Genomic DNA, 26,750 nt, shown 5'->3' on the forward strand with positions numbered 1-26,750 from the left:
CCTGGAGAAGAGAAGGCTGCGTGGAGACCTCAGAGCAGCTTCCAGTATCTGAAGGGGGGCTGTAAGGATGCTGGTGAGGGACTGTTCATCAGGGACTGTAGTGATAGGACAAGGGGTAATGTGTTCAAACTTAAACAGGGGAGGTTGAGATTGGATATAAGGAAGAAGTTCTTTACTGTGAGGGTGGTGAGGCACTGGAATGGGTTGTGCAGAGAAGCTGTGAATGCTCCATCCCTGGTGGTGTTCCAGGCGGGTCTGCACAGAGCCTTGGGTGACATGGTTTAGTGTGAGGTGTCCCTGCCCATGGCAGATACTGGAAAGCTGCTCTGAGGTCTCCATGCAGCCTTCTCTTCTCCAGGCTGAACAGCCCCAACTTTCTCAGCCTGTCTTCATACAGGAGCTGCTCCAGCCCCTGATTATCCTCATGGCCTCCTCTGGACTTGTTCCAACTGTTCCATGTCCTTTTTGTGTTGAGGACACCAGATGCTATGTTACATTTTATATCTGTATTTCTGAAAGAAATAAAATGAATACAAAGGTGGGTACTACACACTGAATAAAAAACAGTTCTCAGGCAACCCTCAGTCTGAAGTAAAGGATAAAATCCTCTAAAATCAGTAAGCTCTTTCAGGCTTTTGATAATCCCAGTGGATTAAAAAAGGCTGATGATGATGATAATGATACCTGACCAAGCAAACAAAGCTGGGCAAAACTAGCAAGTACTGGACAAATATATCAGCTGTGTAACAGAGGTAAAAGGGCAGCAGATACAGCTGTGAGCATGATCCTGGGAAGATCACTGTCGGGCAAAGTGCACATATAGAGCTTGTTAGAATGGAAGATTTCTGAGAAGCAGAATAGCCTCCTATCTTTATCTCTCTTTTTTTCATGAGGTATACAGGGAGATGGAATAGTATGTAAACAGATGACAGAACATTGAGATCAAGGCTGACTCTCTTCACCTTATTTCTTACACTGGCAAAAAAATGACCTTACAAGACCATAAACTTTGACCAGCTAGATGACCAAATATGCTGTGGTGTTTTTCTCCCTGCTGTGGGAATTCAAGGCCTTTTCTTCCATCCTCACCCCTGAAAACTAGAAGTATCTAAAATTAAATGTAATTGAGTTTACTCAGTGTAAACCAGAAGTGAGATCAGAGTCAGAAAATGCCTTTCTGTGATTTTCCAAAGCTAGCAGAAATAGGTTCAGGAGCAAAACCCACTTGATTCTGAGCTGTTTTCTGTAATAAAATCAAAGACCATTTCTGAGGGAACTGAAAATGGACATGGGTGCCTAAAAAGTAAGCGATGAGGAAGTGTGTACTTGGAGGAGAAAAAGTGAACACAGGTCTCAACAGAAGTGAAGTTTTCTATTGATAAGAGAAGAAATGCAACAGCAAGTTTATAAATAGCATTAGGATTACCTTTGTTTAAAAAAATGTATGTAACTTTTCATCAAGCATCCCTAGGTCACAAATGGTTCATGCTATGTTCACAAGGATGTGGTTGTGTCCCTCTCTGGTTCTAAGAGTCTGTATATATAAAGTAAAATAAAGTACTCAAACAGAAACTGACTAAATAAGGGAACTTCAGGTGCTCTGTGTTTTTAGTAACACTGGATGTGATCAAGGATCTTTTCCATATGAAAGTAAATGATTCCTACAGAGCTCTTATGGCAAACACTCCACAGGTACACCTATGCCTATGCCCTGATTATATCTTCTGTGTTCATGCCTTTGTTTCTATATTCTCATGCTCTGCAGTGAGTGTAATTATGAATGCCTGTCACTTATTTAAACAAATGCTTTGTTTGGCAACCTTTGTTTTCCTGCTGCTGATGCAGCTGCAAAATGGTGTGCACAGTGTGTTAATTTTTTACCTTTGATGCTATGGTAAGGGGTTTCTTCCCTAACAAAACAAAACAAAATAAAACAAAAACGGAAACCAATGAATGAGATACCAATCTCTTCTGATCCATACAGAACGTGAAGGCAGCATTTCCTTAGGAAACAACCGTAAATGAATGCTGATACAATGGTAAAATAAGCTAGATATTTCCTGGAACCAAATGATTCTTCATAACATGACAGAAAAGTTAGCATATACATAAAATGTGAGAGAAAGAGACTAAAAAAAAAAGAGGATGACAAAGGTGAGGCAATAAAACAACAAATAATTATATTATTTGGGACAACAGGCTAACAGTTTGACAGGATGTATCTTCTATAAAATTAAAAAACTAAATTGATATATCAGAACCCTGAAGTTCTTGTTCATTCTTATAAGGGGGAAGGAAAGTCAGAATGGATTTGACAGGCATTTGAGCAAGTTACCATGGTTTAAATCAGGATATAACTTAGAGCACATCTACTTCTTCCCAGTGCTTACCCCATAGTAACATGAAGCTTTCATTCACTGGAGGGAGACTTACACTGAATTTCATTACATTATTGCAGAAATATTCAGGTGAGCACACTTCTGAAAGCCCATAAAGCTTAGGAGATTGTGAAGCACAGGAAACAATTATCCTTGGTTAGTCATTCATGTGTTGGTACTGTAAATTAAAGATTAAACCCAAATTTGGGCTTTCTGATTGAAGCTTGAAGGAAGTCTCTGTTAGGTTGTGAACAGGAAGATTTGTTTCTTCTGCTGTATATAAATGTTTTCTGTCATAGTTCATGCTGCGTGAAGAGTAGGTTGTATCTGGCTGTGTCAGTCTCAAGGGGAAGAAGGGACAGGCTGTGATAACAGTCTCCTCATGATTTATTGGTATAGTTCAAAATTCTAAATGACAATGCCTTCTGCTTTGGGAAAAATGATGGGGAAAAAAAACGTACGTCTTATCTCTGGTAAGATAGAAAATCCCCCTTACAAACAATGAATTAATTACATATTCTGTATTGCTGTAATGATGAGAGCAGACCAACTCACTAGCAGAAGGCAGTGCTGCAGCCCTTCTCATTAATAAATTGCTGTATTATTTTCTTACTATGTTGCTATCTCTGATCAAAGATGCAGACATAGGTAGATCCTGCCAGCACTTCCTGCAGTTGATTTGACGTGATTGGTGAATAGTATAATTGGTTTATGACAGTGAAAGTCTTTCTGGTTTGTATTGTTTTAGGTGAGAAATGATTTACTGGCAGTACAGAGAGAAGTGGGATCTCACATCCTCGGCAGAACATGGGTAATAATCTAATGGAGGGGAATGTACTTATGAGAAAACAGGACAGCTTTGACATCAGAGTTGGCTTATGACAACAAAAGCTTTTACTAGCAGCTTTCCACAGCAGGTAATACATTGGTATTTATATTGCTGGTTTTCTAGCTGGGACATTGCAATTGCTTGAGTGCAGCAGAAACTGTTTGGCACATCTGTTGCAGAACAAATCTGTGCAGCAAAGCATGAAATAATCCTGTGTGAAAAGTCAGTTTATAAGTAGTTTAACCTTTGAACTTCCTAATCTGCTTGTGAAGGAAGAGAACACAGCAAATAAATCAACAGACTCATCTGAACAGAAGCAGGGTTTTTTCCTAACACACTGGTTGTTAATCCACAGGATCATGAGGACTCCTTAATACAGAAAACACCATCTTGAAGCAGCCGAAAACACCTATAAGCACTTTTGAAGATGTGACTCATCAGCATAAATTTCCCTACTTGAAACACAAACCCCCTCAAGTCCTGTTCTCTGACTCCATAACTTCCAGACAGATGAGCAGGAGGAATTGCTGGTCCTCTGGGATTAGCACTTCGGAGTTCTTGTGACATGCACCATTTAATTTCATACAGGTACATAAGTCCTACATTGGACACCTTTAGTTTGAACATGACATATGTACAGTAAGAACGCTGTAACAAACCACTGGTCTGATAGCCAGGGCAACTGCTCCAGTTAGCCATAGGCTTGTAGCTGTCAGGGTGGCAAATTACAGCAGAACCAAATGGATTCAGTTTCATGTCATGATGTTGCAGAACGGAGCTGAGCATCTCATTTAAAGAATATTTTTATGTACAAGTCTGAAAGTCATCTCTGGCTCTGCTGAAGCTGAAAAACTGAAGTATGGTGACAGTCTTATTTGGGCAATGCTGTGATATATAAGGATACAATAAAATAATCTTATCTTTGTCATCTTTCAGAGCTAATTGTGTACTTCCTCCATGCTGCCATTTTGTGCTTTTGCATATATTTATCATTCCCAGTAGGTTAACAGAAGGTATTCCACCTTCGCCCAGTCATTCTGTTCTCACACCAAATGCAGGAATAAAGCAACAGAAAAATCAATCTGATGAGCTAATTTAGCAAATTCCCACTTGCTGCCTGTTCTTCAGCTGTGTTCGCATGCACGGTGACATTTTTCTCCTTAATGTGACAGCTTACATTCAGATCATCCCATCTCAGCAATGTGAGCGCTCAGGAGCCATTTGAGCAGGGAGATGCTCAGGAATGTCAGTGAGCAGCTCAGCACAGGCAGTTCTCAAGGTACAGATACATGTTTGATCTGCTTGTTTGGACAAGCTCTGCTGGCCAAAGCCTGTGCCTACATTGCCTGGCAGGTCTGGAAACAGTAAAGAGGAGATGTAGCACTGGAGCTCGCAATAGCCCTGAGGCATCATCAGAGCAGGATGGTTAGGCTGTGGCCTGCAAGACATGGGCACTGTGAAATACGAATTCACTCCTCTTAAACAAGATAACAAGGTTCTATTGAGGGACAAAGTCAATAAAGCAAAAGCAAACAGTGCTGGGCGCGTGACCGTAGCCAGAGGCGCAAATGATTAGTATTTGTTACAGGTTTATATACCTTCACAATTCCATTAGTCACATACATATTCATAATCTCTGCATATAGGCAGGGAACATTATAATTAAGTCCAGTAATTTAGTATCATAAGTCTCCTCCTCTTGGCGTCTGTGCACTGCTCTTCAATAACTGTGGGCAGGGGTCTTGAGGATGAAGTAAGCAGTCTTCCTCTTGTGGGTAGGGGTCTTCAAGATGAAGTAAGCAGTCTTCCTCTTGTGGGTAGGGGTCTTCAAGATGAAGTAAGCAGTCTTCCTCACAGTGTGCTTTTCACCTTTGGCACAGCTGAACTCCTCAGTAATCACACAACTCGCTAAAACCAGCCCTATCTGTAATTATTGTGATAACTAGCAAAGATTTAAAACAGTGTGACCTTCCTGCACAATTCATAGCAGGATGGGCAGAAAAGGAGTATCCCAAGGGAGCAGATGTCTGGGAGGATCTGTCTTCAAACTAACTGATAAGTAGAAGGATGGTGTGAAATAACTCATTCATGTTCCATGGGGCCACTAAATCTTGTTATCTCACCACAGACTTACAACACAAACATTGTTCTTTAAAACTAAAGATACTTTAGAGGACCCGTGTGAAACAACTCACATTTAGTGGGGCCACTAAATTCCACAGGCTAACATCAACATTGTTCTCTTTCTACAACCTAAGCTAAGCTAAAAAGTACTTTATATTTTACAGGCACTAGCTTTTCTTATATCAAGCATGCAAACTCCCCTCTCTTTTTACCTTTACAGATTCTTCTACTGTACGACTCCGTTTTGCTCATCTTGTGTCTTTATCGAGTTTTGTTTTTGTTACTATGAACTTGTATAGTTATATCCACATAACCACACCTATGATTTGTGAAAGCCAATACACTGATGTGTTTATCACAGGCACCAAATGTTTCGCTTCCTCAGCCAAATACTCAGAGGTTCACCTTCAGGAGAAGAGAAAGCTCAGGGGGCACCTTATTGCTTTATACAACTACCTAAAACAAGGTTGTAGTGAGGTGGGGTCAGCTTCTTCCAAGTAGAGTGATAGGACAAGAGGAAACGGCCTCAAGCTGCCCCAGGGCAGGTTTAGATGGAGCTGAGGAACAATTCCTTGCCCACAGGGTGCTCAGGCATTGGAACAGGCTGCCCAGGGCAGGGCTGCAGGCACCGTCCCATCAAGTATTCACACACCGTGAAGACGAGGCCTCAGTGCCATGGGGCAGTGGTGGCCTCGGCATTGCTGGGGTAAGGGATGGCTCTTTAAAAGCCGTTTTCAACCTCATTGCTCCTATGTTCACCACCGGAGAGCACTCAGGACCCTGCTGTGGAGCCAGGAAGGTTCTGTGGAGCCCTGGGATGCGGCTGTGGGTGCCTTAGGGCTCTGTGTGGACCTGAGGGCACAGAGCGAGCGGCGCTCCAGGACTACAACTCCCAGCATGCCCCGCTCCAACCGCGTGTACTACAGGTCCCGGCCTGCTCGGCGGGGGCGTTCCCTGCGGTGGCGCCGCGTTGCCCTCTGGGAATTGTAGTCCCCCCTCCGCGGCTCCAGGGTGAAGTGCGGCCGCGTGGCCGCGCCCTCCCCCTGCGCCTGCGCGGACGGCCGGGGCGGTCGGGGGTCCGAGCGGTGCCCGCTCGGCGGCGCATGCGCCGTGAGGAGAGGGAGATCTCTCGCGAGGAAGGACGCCATTATCGCAGCCGCTCGACAAACACCACGAGAATTCGGCACCGCACACGGTAACCGCGGCGCCCCGCGGCCGGACGGCTGGGGATGAGCTCCCGGGGGGGACCTGGAGCCGGGCGCGGAGCTCCGGCCCTCCCGTTCCTCACGGCGCTGCCCGAGCACCGGGGCCGTGAGGCGGCTGCTCCGGGGAGGGGCCGAGCTGAGGCAGGGGGGCTGAGGGCTGCCGCCCCCTCACCCGAACAAGGGCTGAGGCGAGGGGGGGGGGGGGCCGAGTGGGGCCTCGCCTCCTCCCGCTGCGAGACGCCGGAGCTGGGCCCTCATGGGGGGCTCCTTCGCTTCGCTCCCCGTCTGTTTTCTCCGTGCCCTGGCTTGGGGGGGTCACCCCCGTGCTGGCTCCGTCTACCGCTGCCGGTGCGCTCAGCCCCCCTCCGGGCGGCCGTTGGAGGTGGAGGGGCTGGTGATCCTCCGAGCACCTCGGCCTGCTCCCCCCTCCGTCTCTCTTGGGGGTTGTGTTTCCCCGTTCTCAAGGACGGGGCAGGTCGGAGCTCTGCCGCCTGCCCTCCCTTGGGCCACGCTGCAGGCATGGTATGGGGAATGGGCACCGCCGGCAGCGCTCGCTCCCTTGTCCCTGCCGCAGCGGAGTGTCAGTGACTGGTAACATTGGTGCCGCCGCCTCCCTTTGCTGCTGGTAATGGAGAGGGGCCGCTGCTATTCACATGCCTGCGAGTGCTTGTGTGGGGGGAAAATGAGTCTCCTGAGGTGCCGCTTTGCGTGTGTGGACATTGATTCGCAGTGAGGGTTCTTCACATCCACAGCGGGGATGGTATTTTCTAGTCCTTTCCTACCAGCGATCTGTTTGACAACACACTCGGTCTTCCCATTTTCCTGATTTGCAATTCAAGTGTTGCGCTTTTTTCATTACTTTTATTTTTAAGTCCTTTTACAGTGGGAAGTTGGGTGCTTAACCAAATATAGTCATTTTATCCTGCTATATAGTTTATTTTTAGAGATCTCGAGGGAAGATTTTTTTTTAAATAAACAACTTTGAAGGGGTATTAGCAACTGAGTGATTGCTTCAGTGGAAGCAGTGTTTAACCTTGTTGTAAAATGAGGATTTGGAACGATTTTTGCTACTTTTTTTGCCTTCTACACGAGGTTGTCTGTAGTACCCCATTGATACCAGGATTTCAAGCAACAAGCATACACTTTGTAGTATTTTCGTACCCAAGCAAAAGCTTAAAACGGCAAACAAAGCCCAAACAAAAAATCTCATTGTCTTAATATTTGTAGCAGTGCCACTGGAAATGAAGGGTTTTCTCTGTTAGGAAGATTAAAACTTAGAGGGATTTTCTCAACATATATTTAAATGGGTGTCCATAGAAAACCAGAATAACAAGAGTTTGATTCTGAAACTCTGTGAGCTTAATTTCATATATTAAATGACATCTTGGCAGTAGATAGGTGTTCAATAATACGTGAAAAGATGTTCCAAAGAAAGAGCAGTTAGTTTACTGAGGAGAATAAAAAAGGCGGAGTTTGGGTTTGGGGAATGTGCCATCTCTCAGAGAATGAAAGTATTTTGTATCTTTTTTCTTTTGTAATTTGTAATCTGTTTTACAGCAACAGTAACTGCCTTTAATGTCTTAAAGTATCCAGCCATGTTTAACTTGTGTGGTTACAGGACAGGCCTTTAAGGAACAAATAGATAGTGTTCTAAGTAGTTGAATAACAAAATTAAGAATATAGTGAGCACAGTTGGAAAGGTTCCATCAGCACATGTTCTGCTGAGCATATTTGCAAAAGGCTTGTTTCCTGCCTGTGCTGTTTTTAACACGGTACAACATACTTGTTCTCTACTGGTTTGAAGTGACAAGGTGAAGAAAGATGAGCTTATAGTCATGCCCCACATAACTACCAGTGCTACTTGCAGGTTTACACTGATTTTAGTGAGAAGTAGTGTTGTGTGATTCAGACCCACATCGTTAAAACAGTAATATACTCACATTTTCAGGTACTTGAGTCTTTCTCTGGTCTTTATCTTGAGCTTTTCCCAGAACTTGTAAAGCATTGTTTATTCAGGAAGAATGTGTGCCTTTATTGTGTCAGAACTTGAATTCGTCTTCAGATCTTTCATTGAAGAGTGCCTTGAACTGAAATGGCTGTGATGTTAGTGCAATCGTTTTGAAAGGAGGAGATGGGTGTTTCTCTGTGCACAGAAGCTCCTCCCAGAGATGTACAGAAACATGAGCACAAGCTTTATGTGAAGTAAGAATGAGCTTCTTGTAGGAGGAGACAATGCAAAGCTAATGATTAGCGTTAGAACAACAACATGTCTATGTATAAACTAAAATTTGCCAATAAAATTTTTTTCACAGATTTGATTTCCTTTAGTTTGATACTTGATATTTAGACGTGAACCTCTGAAGTAATTTTGTTTTCTGTTTTTTTTTGCGTATCATTAAAAGGCTAAATTTATTTTTTTACAGTAAAAATAAAAATAAAATGTCTTTAACATCATGTCAAACACTTGTTTCCTTCCAGTTTTAGGTTTGTAAAACTCCTGTTAAGCACTTGGTTTTGCCTACTATTGTTAGACTCGCGTTAAGACATTAAGTAATAGTGCACAGAAAGATTAACCTCATAAAGTCTTTTGCGTTTGGGACTTTAAATAAAATTTCTTATGTTGTCTGTTGAACAAAATTATTTTATCTTTGCTTCCTGTTTGTAAAACACTTAGACCATTTAAGGGATAAATACATTAATTTCAAGTTTTCCTGTATTTTATGATGGAAAAGAATGCATCTCTCCTATCCATAGAGTGACTTCGCAGCAACTATAAGGTCGACCCCTTTCTTCACTGCTCCTTAGACACAAACATGTCTGTTGCTACTATGATACTTCTAACATCCCATGAATATGAGGTCTTGCAAGTTTAAAGTTGGAATTACTTTGTTGTTTTACTGGAGTTGGGAGGGGAAATGTTGGAAGAGGATCAGACTGTCCTAGTGACAGTGTTTCAGAATGTGAAGAACTACTTGCTCTGTGTTTTTCTGCTGCAGTGATGCTGCTCAGTTTATTTTCACAAGTATTTTTAGTAAGAATTTTAAAATACTAGTGTTATCCCTGTGTTTTAAAACAGCACTAGGGTCTGTTTCATCAGCTTGAACATTTCCTTTTGCTAGATAGCTAGAGGAGGTAAATCTGTTACAAGACTTTTGAGTAAGCAGATTTGCTGTTTTTATTTGCCATCATGTTTTTTGGTAGTAGAAGCCTGGGCCAGCTTTGGGATCTGTCCTTGTTCTTCCTGGAATTGCTAGATCACAAAATTTTTCCAGTATATAGAAGATGGTAAAAGTATAAAATATTTTTATATAGTAGTAGTAAAAATATAAAATGGTAAAAAAAATAAATTATATGCTTCTGTTGTCAAAGACTGTGTTTTAGGTAAGGCAAACACAGTAGAATAAAGCATTTTGCAGGTATTTCCCTTATACTGAGGCAAGTGCTTGTCATACTGCACTCTGCTCTTGGGGTGGCTGCTGACTTTGGATGAGATAACTTCCTAAGGCAAAGCCTCTAAGTGATGCAGCAAAGCCTCTTTTGCACAACGAGGCAATCTAAATAGAAGGTTACAGTATTAGAAAGTCTTTAATTCTTTCTGCCAATGGAGACTGTGCACTAAGCAAGGGCTCCTGCAGAGTGTGCTGAAGGAGGTCAGGTTGAAGCGCAGGTCTTATTCCCACACCCTGACTCCACATTTATGTTTGGTTTTTGTAGAAGAGCTAGGTTTAACATGATAGTCAAAGGAAAAGAGGCTTGGCGTATTATCTGTGCTCTACTTCACAACAATGACAAATGATGTTTTGGGGTAGAGCACCTGTGACATGCACACAGTGTCCTGGAGCTGAGGAGAGGAACAGATCTGGATGTCCAACAGTTGAGCCTAATGGAAATGGCTCCTCACCAGCGCTGTTTTGCAGTCCAGTGGGGGGCAAGATGTTTCCCTTGGCAGTGATTGGAATTTCACTGTTGGGTGCTTTTGCCTAGACCAAGCATAGTGGTTATTGTTAATGTGCTACAGTCACAACATTGGAGCTATGCTTGTGTTTCTGGGGGTGCCCGTGGCTTGAGTACAGCCACAGGATTTGGGGCACAGGTGTTGTTCACATTTTCATCCAGGCAGCGATGGTCATTTCTACAGTGTGTCAGCAGAAACACATGTGAACAGTTTCCCACACTAAAAGTTTCAAATGATCCTTTAACTTAGCTGTGAGTAGGTAACATTCTGCTTCTTTATAATGGAAAAATACGGGTGGTGTTAAATATGGAGAGCCCTGTATCAGAGCTGGTTTTTAGTTTAATCAGACATGTACATTCTTTTATCTGCTTACTTCTGTGAATTTAGTATGAAATGGACTCTGAATTTACTGATACCTGTAACTCTTTAGAGCAAATAATAGACTCCAGCCTAAACCTATTGTTTATGAAAGTGCATAATTATTACTTTTTGTATAAATTAAAAAGTTCCATTCTATCTAGCATAACTTAAATTATTTTTTTCTTGTTCTTTATGCTTTTCCTAAGAAAGCATGAGATTGTAGGGAAGAAATTGTAATAGAACACATTGTGGATAATTTCTAATAAAACAAAAAAGAAAGTAATTTTAACATCTTCCTCCCCCTAGCTATCATACAATTTTTATCAGCATTTTTAAAAGTAATAATTTCCTGTTTGCAGTAAATTGCAGTGTTTGATCAGTGAAGCGATATTTGCTTTGGTGGAGTTAGTAATACAAGATGTGGTTCACTAGTTCAGTCCTTCAGATGGAAGTCATGTCCAGCTCAGGTTTCTTTTCTGTACTCTCTGGTTGCCAGCTTATTCTTCATTCAGCCTTTCTTCTAACTCTGTTTATAAACCTGGAATAAATGTTGTTGGAAGTTTTGAAGAACCACAGGCTCCTTTGGTAATGCAGCTGTTGGGATGTGGTCATTGATGCCAAAACTGGTGAAAAGCCTTCTTTTCCTGGAGTCAGCATGTCCTCCGGTGTGTTGATGCACTTATCCCATGCAGGCAGAGCCCAGCCCCACTGAAGCCTGGTGACACTTGAGGGCTTCTGGAAGAGGAGATTTTCCTGGAATATTTCTTCAACTCAAATCTGTCTTTTGGTAAACATTTCTTATTAATTGCATTGAGATAATGTCTGCCATTTCCGTGGTCTTTTATAGGTTAAAGTACCATCTGGGATACTATTTATTAAGCTGTTTTCTTGTGTACAGATATTTATTTTGGGGGGGAGAGGGAGGGGTACTTTGTGATGCTGAAATGACTGGACAACATAAAAAAACCCTGGGCTTTCAGAGGCACAAGTTGAAAACTATGTGGATTTCCTTAAAATCTCTTTATTTCCCATCTTTTGATCTTTACTTTGAGTCTTGCAAAAGGGAAATGAACTTAAATAATTGCCTAAATTTTCACAAATATCAAATATAAAATAAAATTAAAGTATTAAGCAGGAAGAAAATTTATGGGATAGCTGATTAATACTGAAATAGTTAATAGAGTTACATGAGATGTGTGCAGGTGCTTTTAACAGGTATAGATTATTATGTAGGTGGTCAGCATTCAGAAGCTTCATTTATTCATCAAGTTTGAGCAAGTGTTTTAATATTAATAAATGTTTTCACCACCTCCTCTCTCCTGCCAGCATCTGACAGATTTTTAGAATTGTTATTTTTAGTTGCATTCCTTTTGCTAGGCTCTTTATTTCCCACTTTCCAAAGGGGATTCTAGATCTGTTGTTATAAATATATTCCTTAAAATCCTTTGGAGTTGAGTCAAAGCATCTCAAAGGCTTTCTGACCATTGCGCAGCATTGTTAGCTAGAAAGCATCTACAAATGTTTCATGTACGAGTTTTAAAGAATGTTGCAGCTTTTGGGCATCTGCTTCATGTGGAAATCAGAGCTGAAATTTCTGAGGATTATTTCAATCTATGCCATTAAGACTTAAAAACGTTTTAATATCCTTACACTTCTTTCCCCCACTAGAAATGAAGTAATGAAACTCAAGATTTGATAGAAATTGTAATCACCAGAGTCTTCTCTCATGTGCAAGTTCAGGGTCAAATATCTGGTGATCAACTTGTGCCAGTCTACACATCCTTCTTGGGGGAAGACATGCACCCTTGTTCCTTTGTGAAGCTACTTGTGTTTCATGAGCACAATGCAGATCCCTCGCTGCAAAGGAGGCTCAGCTGAAGACGACTGCATTCTAATCTTTGTACAGGTGTTTATACTGCTTGTTCCCTTCCTCTGAGTTTGATTCCTTCACAGCTCTTCTCAGTCAGCTTCTTGACTCTCCCTGTGGATCTTTTGAGTAGGAACAATGGAAGCTCTTTTGCAGTGTAACTTTCTCCTGCTGCTCATGAGAATTATGGTGCGGTGCAGGAATTTTGCATGATACCTGCTCAAAGTTAGTGCCACAGTGATTTTGTAGCTGGTGATACTTTGGCTACAGTGTTTTCTGGAGTATTGGCTTTCCAAAGAAAGCTCCCCTTTTCCTCCCTCCACCTCAGCTCTTACAGAGAAGTGACTTGAGATGTTTAGAAATCCTGTTTTTTTTCTCCATTTCCCCTGCAAGAAGAGTCACATCAACTCTGTTTAAAATAACCTGTTTTATTTTAGGCAGATATTGCAACTTGGAGATTTTATTGTTTTTTCCTTTCTTTTTTCCCTTTCCAGATGAAAAAATTGAATCCTGAATAGAGTGTTCAGGGCTCCCTTTGTGGATTGATAGCACACATTGTACTAGACCTGTTATTGCTGAATCTGTGAGCCTCTGTGGATTCTTCCATGTTAAAAGTGTAACTTCTTAATGTACTTTGAGTTCTTTGAGTTGTGTGATTGAGAATAGGAAACAAAACAGAATTCAAACACTGTACAATGTTGGCAGCTATATAATACACTAACCTAGCTAACCTTCAAGCAAAGCTTTGCTATTTTTCATATGCTTAATGTTCTGGTAAGAGCTTTTTGCCTGTAGACAATATGAAAAGGACTTGGGGTGCTGCTGTTGCAGACATTTTTCTTGTTAATATGGGGTTTTTTCAACTAGTAATAGCATTAGGATAGTTTTTTGCTTTGATTTTACCTGTTTAGCAGCAATGTCACTTCACTAGAAACATCTGAAAGTAGTCCTAAATTGGAAACTTACAGGACTAAACTTACTCTCTGAGGGTTTTTTTCTGTAAAGGCACAAGAGTACAGGCATCCCTATGTGAAAACAGGCACAGTGAGTTAGGTGTGATGCTTGAAGATATATCTTGAACATGATATGGTGAGGCTGCCTTCATTAATTAGAGTACACTGCAAGCCATTCAAGTCAGAATCTCACTAAGAATTCCTCTCTTCACCAAACCTGTGGAGTGTTTTGGAGTTTATTAAGGCACAAAAGAAAAACACTTTGATAAATGTATCTGTAAAGCTCTAAGATCTGCCCTAGATAATTCAGATTGTGTTAGGCAGTGATTTGAAATACATAGAGTCAATATGAAGTATCACAGACAACTAGGTGAAGAGGTTATATATATATATATATATATATAAAGTAATTTATAATTTCAAATGAAGTTATGGTTACCCAAAGTTCAGAGGGCATCAGAACTATCTATCTCAAAAATAATTCTGATCATGGGTAGGAATTCTTAGAGACTGAGGGACACTGATATTTGAGTTATACGAAATCAATTTTGGAATCTTTTTCTTTGAATTTAAGTACTTGCAGGTTTTTTTTTTTTTTTGAGCTGTTATTGGTAAAGATTCTCCATCTAGTGGATGAAAACAATAAAACAGTATGTTTGTGTCTGGATCTGCATACTGCTTTTGGTCTCTGGGCAGTCCTTGTTTTCTATTTGCTATACAAATTGTGCCTAGTGTTAATGACCTATGTCCTGAGTTATTAAACCATGATGCAGAAAACTGATTGACCTCAGGAAACTGACCTAAGGCACAGAATCTGCAGACAGTTGGGTATACTCTGCCCATGTGGGTAGTCTCATTAGGCTCAATGGGATTATGTGTCTGTAGAATCAAATTCAGACTGTTTTGCACCAGAAGGTGTAGTTGTGATAGGTGTTAACATATCCTTCCTAGCTCACTTGAGAATAATGATATCAGAGATGTGGCGTTGCAGATGTTGGCACCTGACAGCAGCAAGAATGTTTATACAAGGCCTACAGAGCATTTGTACTTGAGTTGCTGGTGCATGTCGCCACACACTTGACAATGGTCATTCCTGTGTTAGTATTGTGGCCATTGGCAGTGGATTAGAAGAGTTAGAAAAAGACATTGAAGCAAAACAATGGCTTGTAGCAGGTGGGTGAAAAAAATGGGGAATACTTCTAGGAGTAAAGCAATAATAATAATGGTAATAATTTGAACTTTCATAGACTAATGAAGAATTTCTGCCCCTGTGCAAGATTTTGTACTTTCAAGTTCCAAAAATGTCAAGTTCCTTAGAGCAGCTAGGTTTCTTTTTCATTGCTATCTGTGTTACAAGTACTGGAATTGTTCAGCATAGCATCTCTGGCTGATATTTATTTTATATATCTGTTTTCAGAATGCTGTGGCTGCTGTCCGTGCTTTCACAGATAAGGAATGTTTGTGATATGTTTTGGGAGATAAATTATTTTTCTGATCTTTGGCTGAACCAGATATGTCTGTATATTATTCCATTGTTGTGTTTTTTGTGTTTTTTTAAAACTGTTAAACTAAGATGCTTGTGTAGTTTTACTCTGAAATTTACTTTAAATACAGTGTCTTTACTTGCCTTTTAAGGTGGATTGAGAATAAGGATGAAAGCTAAACAGATGCTAAGAAAGATTATAATATTTTCCTTTGTAGTTTTTAGTAGTAATAAAGTTTAAGTTCTGATCTCTTCTGCCCCTGTTATCCTCCTGAATGTGATTTTCAATTTCATATCCTGATAAGACTGCAGCTTCAGAGAGCTGGAGCATAAGGGAGGCTGGTAGTGCCTATATTTACAGTGCATTTAACCCTGCATGCTATTAAATTGCAGCTTTTTATTATGTTATTCATCATTTGTTACAGTCCATTAACATTTCCACTGATGTGGCTTGTTGGGGAATTACTAATTAGAGTAGGAAGGCTCTGTTCCAGATACCAACTAAAGTGACTTCATCTAGGGAAAAAAAGCCAGACTTTGGGATTACAGAAATGCTGCAAGTCACAGCACAAGACTAAAGGAGCTTCGTCAGGTTCTGAACCTTGTAATGGCCAGGAATAAAATAACTTCACATATTGCATTATATGAACATTTCCAGGTCTTTCCATGGGACTGCTCATAGAGATTGTCTTCTGTGAAGACACATCAAACTGGTTGATGCAGATCTTTTGCTGGGTTAGCCAGGCTTAAACCTGTGCCTGCTGGTTCATCTTCTGTTAACACCATCACATGAAAAATGTTGTTTTGCACTCGGAATGCGTTTTTGCTGTTTTTTCATCATTTGCTTCCAGAGTGGGTTTAACAGAGCTGCACAAAGGCGTTCTTGGGGTGGATTATTCTTTGCACAGACTTAATTCAGTAGTCTTGCTGGGCTATTTCCCTCGAGGGACAAGAACTCAGGGCAGTTGAACTGACTTATAAAGCAGCAGAGTTAACAAGTATTATGTTCTCTATGGATCTTCCCTTTCAGAGGGGAGATGATCTTTATACTGTAATCCTTTTACAGCATAAGGTCATTTTACTTCTGCACAAACTTATCCTCACAGAGGATTAATCCTCTTGTATGCATGCATATATCAGACACCTTCTTATCATTGGGCTTCTCTTTATATTTGAGCTTGTTTGCTGTTTCGGAAAACTTTTATGTGTGTCACCAAATCATAGGTCTTTGCAAGATAAGGACCTTTGTCCCACTGTGACATCCATGGTGGGCATTAGGCTCAGAAAAAATTGGCTGATTGGCTAATAGTAATTGTGTAAATAAGAATATATGTTTGTAATAGAAATGACAGATTTGAAAATTTGCCTTAATCCATTTAAAGTAAAAGTAGAACAAAAAGGAGAAAAAACATTTGGCACTTCTGGTTTGGGCAAAGTGAAGAGGCATCCTTCAGCTGTTCTCACACAGGCAGCAGTAAATGTTTGTCATCATTCAAGCTGAAGTATGAAAGAAGTGTTTTCATTTGTCAACAGCACTGAGAAATATTAGCCAGGGGGTGATGAGCTGCTCAAACAAGAGAAGTTCAATTAAACACTCAGCAGACTAAAGCTTTGGAAAACGTCCTTTTAACATTTAGTATTTACCCTCACTAATTAGTACAAAAGAGAAGATTTGTTTTGTCTGTGTTTTTATATGTTAACAAGGCATTGGATGTTTTTGCTTGTATGCTTTGGAATGGTTCCCTGTGACTTTCTGAAGCCATCAGATGTTTCAGTAAATAAGTTTATTTACAAGGGACTGCTCAGAAGAATTATTCTGGATTAACGTTTTAAAATAGATTAATTAAATTACATTAAACTTATGTGTGGAAAAGCTGATCTAGAATTCAGGTGAATTTAGTCGCTTACAAATACTAATTTACTTAATTAAACAAAGGCTAATTTGTGTTAAATGCATCAATTCTGAGTAAGACTATTGGCAGAGATCGTTAGTGCACTTTATCTAATCTGCTTTAAATTTATACCTTTAGTTGTCCCTGTTTTTCCTGAGTGTTGCAGTACTAGAGCCACCTCCTGGCACGGGGTTGCAGGAAGGCTTTGGGCTTTTTGCTCATCTCTTTGCCTTGGTTTCTGAATATGAAAATCCAGGAACAGGGAGGAGTGTGTGTCTTCACTTTCAACTCATAATACATAAATGGGGAAATTAACATTTTTAAGATTTGGTGGGTGATGAAATAGTTTGTATTTATTATTAGAAGGTTTAGTTTTGTTACTCCATATTGATGCTTGTTCTATCTTGGAATCTTTAGGACTGTTTTCTCAAGATTTTGAAAAAAATTCCTTTGGGAGGTAAGAAGGAACTAATGTAGTATTGTGTGCTGTGTATGAGTATTTCCATTATTCACTCTGATTAAAACCTGAGCCAGTTTTTAGTTTGTTCTGCTTTATACAACAGGAATGGGTTATGGCAGCTTTATTAGGCAAGGTTTGCAAAAGTCATATCTGGCATGCAGAGGGAAGAGGGTGGACAGTAACAGCTGATATGGGAACTGGGTTGCATGATGCAAGAGGTCTGAAGGGTCAGAAGCATTTGAGGTAACTGAGATTTGAAGTCACGCAGGGCTGAGGTGGGAATGGAGGTGGGAGGATTGCTCAGGTACACACCATAACCTATTCCTCAGTTTTTGCATTGTGGCAGAGTTGAAGAAGTCTCTTCCAACCCCCCAAAAATGCTCTGGGAGAAGTGATGGATGCAGTGCAGATCTAAATAGCCACCTAAATAGCTCAGCTGGAGTCAGTGTGAGTCTGGCTGGCCAGGGCCTCCTGTAGTGTACGTATTAATGAGACATTTTCCATTGTCTGGTATGAGCTGTCTTCCCATACCCCTCCCCTAGATAATGGCAAATTGACTATAAAATATTGCTCTGTTGATCCAACTTCCACATGCTGGCTGGGGGAGGAAAAGTGGGCACGTTTCGTGTCCCTCTTGCAGTTTATCCTTGGCTTCCTGACTTTATGTTAATATTTCTTCCTTATAGTTTAATATTTGTTCCAGGTGATATTTCAGCATGGGTGGCTTAATGCCAATGTACATATGCTTAATTTGGAATTAATGGGGACTAGCGTTTCAGCCAGAAGAAAGAAAGGAGGGGAAAAAAGAAAAGGCTGGGAACACTTAGCGAATTTCAGAAGTGTTTTGCATGAGGAAATGCTGGTCAATGCTTCCCTTGGTAAAATGTGTGGAAGCTGTATTGGCAAAGTTGTTCTGAATGTTATCAGCTTTTCAACACTGGTAAGCTAACTGTTAAATTTTACTGGGCCTTTACCCATGGTTCTGAAAGCAAGGTTAGACCACTGCTAAAATTTCCTGTTATAAATTGAAGTTCTGAATGTGGGAGAGGGATGTTTTATACAAGTTCTGATGGCTGCTGTGGTTGCAGTACCCAGTGTTGCTTGCTTGGGCATTGCCTTCTTAATCCACACATCTAGTGTTAATAACAGAATTACTTGTTTCCACTTATGTTCCAATAGAGGAGCTCTCTGCCTCTGATGACAGCAGAAGTATATTTTGTTCTGCCTGTTGAGAAGGCAGAAATGTGTTCCATGAGGATGTTGGCTGATTGCCTGTAAGCAGTGTCTGAGTTACTGAAGTTGTAATAAAATTTGCTTAAATGGAAATAAATACTAATGATATGAAGGCACATTGCTGTGTGTGTGTAGTAGCTGCTCTGCCATAGTTTGGTTGTTATGCCTGTGTTTTAAGGCTCTGTGGCAGAATATTGTGATGGTAATTCTGACATGAGGCTGAATATTTTCAGGCTATGACCCATGTGAAATGGGGAACTGATGTCAGAAGTGTGAAATTGTTTGTGTTGAAGAAAGGTTAAATCAATTTCAGTGATTTCTTTTTTTTTAATTAAGGAATTATGGAAGCCTGAATACATGCATCAAGTGAAATACTAAACTGTGTTTAAACAAAAGCATTGCAAATCCTTTGTAATGCTTTATAAAATACTGATATATTTGTAGCTATAACTGATTTCAACACAACACGTGAACTAGGAGTGAAATCTTGAATTGTGTAAACAGGCCAAGTCTTCAAAGTTGAGTTTTGTTCTAGTTTGTGCCTTTTTAGTGTTTGGGGTGGCGGCTGTCTTCCTTCAAGTTGAGGGCAGGGTTCTTAATATTACTAGCAGTATGTGACATTATGAAACAATAACTGCAGCACAGCTGTTTTATTCTGTTAAGCCTGGCTGGTTACCAGGATTTCTCAGAAATGGCAAATACAATTTACCAAAATGGCATCCATATGCACTAATGTATTGCCAGGTTTTTTGGGCGTGAAGCCACAGGCTGTGCTGTCTCAACAGTTTTTCACCACGATCAGAATTCCAAATGACTCTCTATTGGCAGCACTGGTATTTTGAGTAAACAATTGGGATACATGGGGAGATCCCCCCTTGTGAGATGGGCGTTCGCAGTGTGCAGTGGTTGCTCAAAGTTCTCCTTTAGGTTGTGTTGCTCTCTTCAAGAATTAGTATCCCACTTGTCTGGCTTTATGGCTTTCTTGTGCTAAAGTGGAATTGGGAAAGAGGAAAATCTTTATGCATAGTTGGATTTGATTCAGTGTTGGTGTTGAAGGATGAATTACCATTTCCACTGGTAGAACTCAAATTATCCCTCTAGCGTTTTTTGCTTCAGGTTAAAAAGGAAAAATATTGGCTGATGTCTTCTTGGTATTCATTGTCTATACTTTTGTAAACTGTGAGAATGCACGGATATGAATGGTTCCAGTGCTTCAAATTCAATTGTACAGACTGAAGGTTTCTCTTAAAATGCTGATGAATAACCTTGACAGACAATTCCAAGGAAGACAGGGCTGAGAAATATTTTGGCTTTAAAATCAGGACCATATTCTGAAAATGGCTTCATCAGGATTGAGCTGTAGAAAACTCAGGCAAGTTCAATAACTCAAGAAGAAAAGTCAAGTTTTGCTTCAAGTCTAGTTGCAATTAGCTACAAGGAGGCTCCTTGTTCTCAGTGACTGTTTCTGAAAATTTGAGAGGCCTTTTAAGATTCATACATGTAAAGATCTTGTGTAGTACATACAAATCTGTACAGAATGTGGTAATTGCAGATCTAGCCTGGCTTGGGAACTTCATATGCTTCGTAAGACTAAAGACTGATCACTTCCAAGAGCTAAGCAATAGTTTGTAAATTAAACCCTTGCTGTTTAGAAATGGTCTTGTATGCTCTTGAAACATCTAAAACAAAAATCAGCTTACAAAACAAATGTTTTATTTTATCCTGATGATCAGCCAAATCTGTGAAGTAAATGTTCACTTTATCTGTTAGGAAAATGTAGAAAGGTGGATCAGGAAGGAAAGCTTGAGCTCTTGTCTCGGACCCAGTATAGAAAGATTGAGTTGGGGGTGATGCACGTGGTTCAGTCCTTTGCTCTTTGATGGGGATAGCGAGTGGAAAAGTAGAAACTGATACCACTGGATGTTTGCTTGTAGGTCGGTTACTTGTGTTGGGAATTGCATCTCCTTATATAGAGCAAGAATGGAAAAAATAAAAGGAGTATTAATATATAAGGTAATCTCTATTAACACACACTTGCTGCTGTTTTTCAGGATTGCATGACTTGCAAAATTACCTCTGTGTGGACCTGCAGTGGTATTTGACTGGATATTGCTGCCTGGTTCTGAATGATGTCAGAACAGGATTTGGCAGATGTTGTGCAGATTGCTGTTGAAGACCTAACTCCAGATAACCCAGGTACAGTACAGGTGCTAGTGATGGCATAAAGATATTTATAGTATTGCCCATTGACAAGGTGGAAATCGCTGCTAAGGTTATATAAAGCAGTGCTGCAGGTATTTCTTAAGGCTACACACCAGGTTTTCAATAGCTTATCTGGTGTATCTTCATTGCCTCATCCCTGGCAATGTTTAAGGCCAGGTTGGACAGAGCCTTGGGTGCCATGGTTTATTGTGAAGTGTCCCTGCCCATGTCAGGGCAGATGGAACCTGATGATCATGAGGTCCTTTCCAACCCTAACTAGTCTATGGTTCTACATCCTCAGTGTTTTCCAAAACAACTTTTCATTTCAGATGCCCTTTAATCAGATTTTTTCAATTTTACTTTTCTTTTACAAGGTTTATTTCCTGGGGCTTTTTTGTACAGGGGTAGACTAGTGCTGAAAACTGAATTAAATATGGCCTCCTGCAATCTTTGTTTTTCTCCAAACCAGATACATATTTTAGGTTTTCCTTCAAATGAGAACTGTCACCAATCCATTATGATTTGTTTGATTGTAAAATAGTTTCTCTCATACATGATTCAAATTTAAAAACACTCCTGGAAGCAAATACTGTGATAATCCTTGCTTAGAACTTGACCTACTAAGCCAAAATAATGAGATCAGCCTGATCCTATGCTGCCATTACATGTGAGGAGGTGACTGAAAAACAGTAACTACAGTTACAGAAAACAGAAACATGTAAAAAAACTGATGCAAATCAAAAATGTTCCCAAGGTGTTGGAGGAGAAGCTGGGACTTGCCTTTTGTAGTCTACCAGGTAACTTAGTGTTGAGTGTCTGCTGTGATATGGTCAACCTTAAACAATGCTTCCTTTGCTCAGTTTAGTTAAGGAGCTCAAACCTGGTCTGTTCTTGAGTGATGCTCTCTCTGACAGTGAGGCTTTTCCAGGGCTTTACCCTTGATTTTGCCAGCCGGACCTTCAGGTTCTGAAGTCAGTTTTCCTTTATTACTTTTTTCTTCAAGGCTATTAGAGATAGGCTATTAGAACCTATGGGTGTGCACATGCAAGTGGTAATTTTGGAAAGCTGGCAGGATTTTGTTCATCTACACTGGGGAAAAATAACCCACTACTATACTGAGTAGTGGGTATAACTCTTTCTTTGTACAGAACTTCATTAGTACTTATGTTTTTTTATAAACATGGGGGTCAGAAGCATGTAGAATCTGTCAAAGCAGAACAGGAAATGTGGCAACTCTGCTACTTTCTGGTAAGTTCCTAATAAAAAAATCCACGGTAATGCTTGAGTGTTACATCCTCAGTGTGCTTGGAATAAAGTATTGGATTTAGATAAATGTTTCTTGAGAAACGGTAAAACACTGTCATATATTTAAGAGAGAACCCAAGTAAGTGTAAAAGAATACATACAATATGTCAAACACCTTTTATGTTAATTAAAAACCTTTTAATTTTTTATTTTATTAATTTAATGTTTTCAAATTGAGCCTTGTCCTCTTGTATTATAAACTATGTCAGTGCTTATTTTTCTTTGCAGTTGTGCTGGAGAATCATGAAGTGACAGATGATGATGTAGAACCTGCTCTGAAACGCCAGCGTATAGAAATTAACTGCCAGGATCCCTCTATTAAGGTTATGATAATGCCTTTTCCTGTTTTTATTTGTAACAGAATTAAGTTAGCTTACTTAGGGAAATACATTAAGAGAAATGAATGTAAAATTAACTATTTATTTATTATGTTATTGCATAGTACTGGAATTATAGCCTTCTTGTATATGTTTGTTCATTTTTGTGCTTAAATGTAAAAATCTGGATGATTGCCTAGTTCTCCAGTGTAAAATCTGTAGCAAGAATTTTACAAGCAGTATAAAATGTCATCAGAATTAATTCCAGTGACTCAAATGTCACTATTGGTACATTTTTTGATAAAGTGAATAAAATTGACCTGTGTTTGTATTACAATTTGTAGATATTTCGTGTGTGTTTAAAATCATTACTTTAAGCTAACAACATTCTCCTAATGCCTAAACCAGATTTGGTTCAGGCTCAGTAGCTCAGGCTTTTCTGTGCTTGCAGAGCTTCCCCTGCTTTTCTTTCTAGTGTGTTTTAGTTTTGTGGGGTTTTTGTTGTTCCTCGGAGCACATGAGTAGTGTTTTATTGCCACACACGTTAAACGGTATGTAGTTCCGAAACGGTCATAGAAACTGAAGCTCTGTATTGAAAGAGCACCAGGGAGCAGCGCTGTAAACCGGCGTGATGAGGAGTGCAAGTTGTATCCGTGGGCCACAAGATGGCATAGTTGCTGTTTGGGAAGGCAAATGCGTGTAACGTTACCCTTTAATGGCCTATTTTTCCCAAGATGAACCAAGTAGAATAGTCTTTCTTTTCAATAAAATTGCTTAGGAAAACAGGTTTTATTTATTTGCTTTTCTTGGTTTGCTGTTCAGGAGAGAATTTAAATGAGTTGCATTAATTGTCTCTGAGGTTATTCGTGTTGATATGATTTCCACTGTAATAATCTGAATTTATGTGCTTGGGCAGGAAAAAGATCTTACTTAACTTTATCCAGGAAGATGCATTCATAGATTTACAATCCTTTTGTTTTTACTTGTATGGAAAGGCTTTGACATGTGTATGAAATCATACCAACAAAGTACTTAGGTGAAAATATGTTTGGCTTGGATGCTTTTGGCTTATAAGTAAAGATCTGGAAGAACTTGAGAATGCTAAAATGCTCCTGGATGTCATCAGTTTTGTATGTGGATGAATGTTGTCACTAGGCACGCTCCTAGTTCCTTTAGAATTGTTTTCCAGTCACATTTGTCTGTAGCTTCCTTATGTGTATGTTGCTGGAGATAAATGTGTAAGTCTTTAAAATCAGTTTCTTTTTCATTCTCCCTTTCTAGTCGTTCCTGTATTCCATTAATCAGACAATATGCCTTCGGTTGGATAGCATTGAGGCAAAGTTGCTGGCACTAGAGGCTACCTGTAAATCATTGGAAGAGAAGCTGGATCTTGTAATGAACAAACAACACAGCCCCATCCAAGTCCCCATGGTGGCAGGTTCTCCTCTTGGCGCTACACAGACATGCAATAAAGTACGATGGTAAGAAAAGAACAGATTACTCATCAACATGCTTTTTAAAATAACGTAAATCCATTTCTTTGGCATCAAACACTGTAGATTTCTGTATAACTGTCAAGGGTTTGGAGTGCTGTTTATGAGTGTAGAGTTAATTTATCTTGAAGGTAATTTTTGTACCAGTTTCTTGATGTTACTTAGAATGTACTTACGGTGTGTGGACAGTTTGCAACTATTTCCACATTTCACATTTCATTTTGACTGAAGAGTGGTTCATCCATCCTCTGGAAAAGTCTCATCAGCTATTTTAGACAGTTTTTTTTTACTTGATTTGCTTTTATTTATATGGCTGTTTTGAGTTAATGAGTTCATCATTCTAATTGCTTTTCATTTGACTTTAGTTCCCCAGACATACAACAGAGTTTGTTTTGTGTGCTTATTTTCTAAAGACTCTTTCTAGAATAATAACTGCTTTTGGGAGGGTTAGAAGTTGGAAATGGAAAATCTGTTAAATAATCTGATCCACTATGACGAAGGAGCAGGTTTGACCTGTAGTACCTCTATGTATGAGTTGCTTAATACGGTTTTAAATATCTGAATCTAAATGTGCCTGTCATTTTACTGTGGAGATGACTCCAGCCAGAGAAATATGCTTATCAAAAGTCTCTTTTGTCTAACTTTTTCCCTTCTCATTCATACTTTTATAGTTAGGAAAAACTCAATACTTCTCTAAATAATTACTTTTTATTCTCCATTACAAAGGTGCATAGGCAACTTGAACATGTCATAGCGTTCTAGTCAAGATATACCAAATTCATCTTTTGTCAGTCTGCTTTTCCATCTTCTGATCTTTATCACTGTCTTTGAGCTGTCTCAATATCTGAAGATTATTTTGTATGCATTTTTGGTATGTTATACTTGGTGCAGTGTTTTAGTGCAGTACTCTAGAGCTGTATAGAAAAATCAGTTCCTTGCTTTATGTTTTGAGGCTCACCCATGTGATGTGAGGGGAAAAAGCCCAGACCACCACAAACATGACACTTTTTTTGGGCCTCTTTCCCCCTAGGCTCTTCTTACTTTTTTCTTTCAGTACTGCTATTTTTATAGTTGGTATTTTAAGTTAAAAAAATTATCTCAAGGTTGTAATTGCATTTTGTTATTAGATCTTTCAGTTCATGCATTTATGAAGCAGGGTAAAGTATAACTGTGCTACTGTAAGGGTTCAGAGTTGGAGGTTTTTACCTGAGGGAGATATATTTTGCTCAGGGACCTGTACCTCCTGCATAATTCAGACTGCTACTTCATGGTTGCTGAGTGTGAGTACTGATGAGTGGAGTCTAATCTCTTTAAAAGATACCTTATTTGTATTTAAAACTCTAAACTAATACACAACCCAATGTGTTTCTTGATTTCTGTATTAAAAGTTCAAATATCCTTTTTATTTTCAGTGTAAATTGGAGTAATCTGTGCTCCTCCTGCTGAAGCAGTCACCTATGCAGGAGCAGCTGATATTGAGGCTCTACAGCCTGGGGAAGAGAAGGCTGCGTGGAGACATCATTGCAGCCTTCCAGTATCAGAAGGGGGCCTATAGGGATCCTGGGGAGGGACTCTTCATTAGGGACTGTAGTGACAGGACAAGGGGTAATGGGTTAGAACTTAAACAGGGGAAGTTTAGATTGGATATAAGGAAGAAATTCTTTACTGTGAGGGTGATGAGGCACTGGAATGGGTTGCCCAGGGACTTTGTGAGTGCTCCATCCCTGGCAGTGTTCAAGGCCAGACTGGACGGAGCCTTGGGTGCCATGGTTTAGTGTGAGGTGTCCCTGCGCATGGCAGGGGGGCTGGAACCTGATGATCATGAGGTCCTTTCCAACCCTAACTGGTCTATGATTCTGTATCCTGAGTCTTTTCCAAAACAACTTTCCTTTTCAGATGTCCAAATGCAGTGTTTGGGCCCCAGTTCAGAATTTCTTCGCTTGTCTTTGTTCTTTTTGCTTGTGATGAACACTCTGACCGTCAGACATCTTCCTTTTCCCTTTTTCCATTTAATTTTTCTTTAAGGTAGGTGCTGTGTCTACATCTACCTGTGCTTTTGAAGGCTTCCCAGTTACGTGTTGAAAAGGTTAATTCTGGTTGTGTATCAAAAGAGATAAAGTACATGTGGTAACGGTTTGGATCACAGTTCAAGTAACTAGAGTATTACACAACTTCTTCCTAAATATATTTTATCAATAATTATTTCTCAAGCAGCGTTCTTTAAATTTGTTGCTAAATTTTTATTTGTCTCTATGTTAGAGATCTTCGAGTTCTAGTGCATAAGCTGAACTTACTGTGGCTTGTGCACAAAAGACTTCAAAACACTTTCAGAAATGCATGGTCCCTTTGGGAGTCTATTAATTCATGTCCAGTGAATGCTTTCCTCTGTAAATTGTACTGTTTTGTGTTTCTTATGGGATTTGCCAGACCCGAGGTGGTTTGTTTTTAATCTCTGTAACCATCAGAAGTGTGTGTGTCCTGTGTGTTAATGGTGAGCTTGGTGTTTAATCTTTTGTGTTGGGTGTACAGATTTATGATGATGGCTTCTCAAGCGGTTAGAACATGATTTAGATAGAAGTCTTGAAGACTGTAAGATTCTCTGCCCCAAATATTTGTTAGTGTTGGTATGAAGCTGCACATTATCAAATGCATCTTGCCAACAAAGCACTGAGGGCTTTTTGTTCTTTTAGCAGT

At 39.9% G+C, this 26,750-nt stretch overlaps 1 protein-coding gene across 2 annotated transcripts in view; it reads left to right on the top strand.

The window, feature by feature from the left end:
* The first annotated feature begins 6,402 nt into the window (after nt 1–6,402).
* BANP (BTG3 associated nuclear protein) overlaps nt 6,403–26,750 on the top strand; it is a 152,803-nt gene continuing 132,455 nt past the window's right edge. For both annotated transcript variants that reach the window (XM_034073136.1, XM_034073137.1), the window contains exons 1-4: nt 6,403–6,526; nt 20,791–20,935; nt 22,475–22,569; nt 23,845–24,044. In XM_034073136.1, the coding sequence (XP_033929027.1) occupies nt 20,866–20,935; nt 22,475–22,569; nt 23,845–24,044 (365 nt within the window). In that variant the 5' untranslated portion in view covers nt 6,403–6,526; nt 20,791–20,865. The remainder of the gene's footprint in view (nt 6,527–20,790; nt 20,936–22,474; nt 22,570–23,844; nt 24,045–26,750) is intronic.

Source organism: Melopsittacus undulatus, chromosome Z (assembly GCF_012275295.1).
Source record: "Melopsittacus undulatus isolate bMelUnd1 chromosome Z, bMelUnd1.mat.Z, whole genome shotgun sequence".
Taxonomy (NCBI): domain Eukaryota; kingdom Metazoa; phylum Chordata; class Aves; order Psittaciformes; family Psittaculidae; genus Melopsittacus; species Melopsittacus undulatus.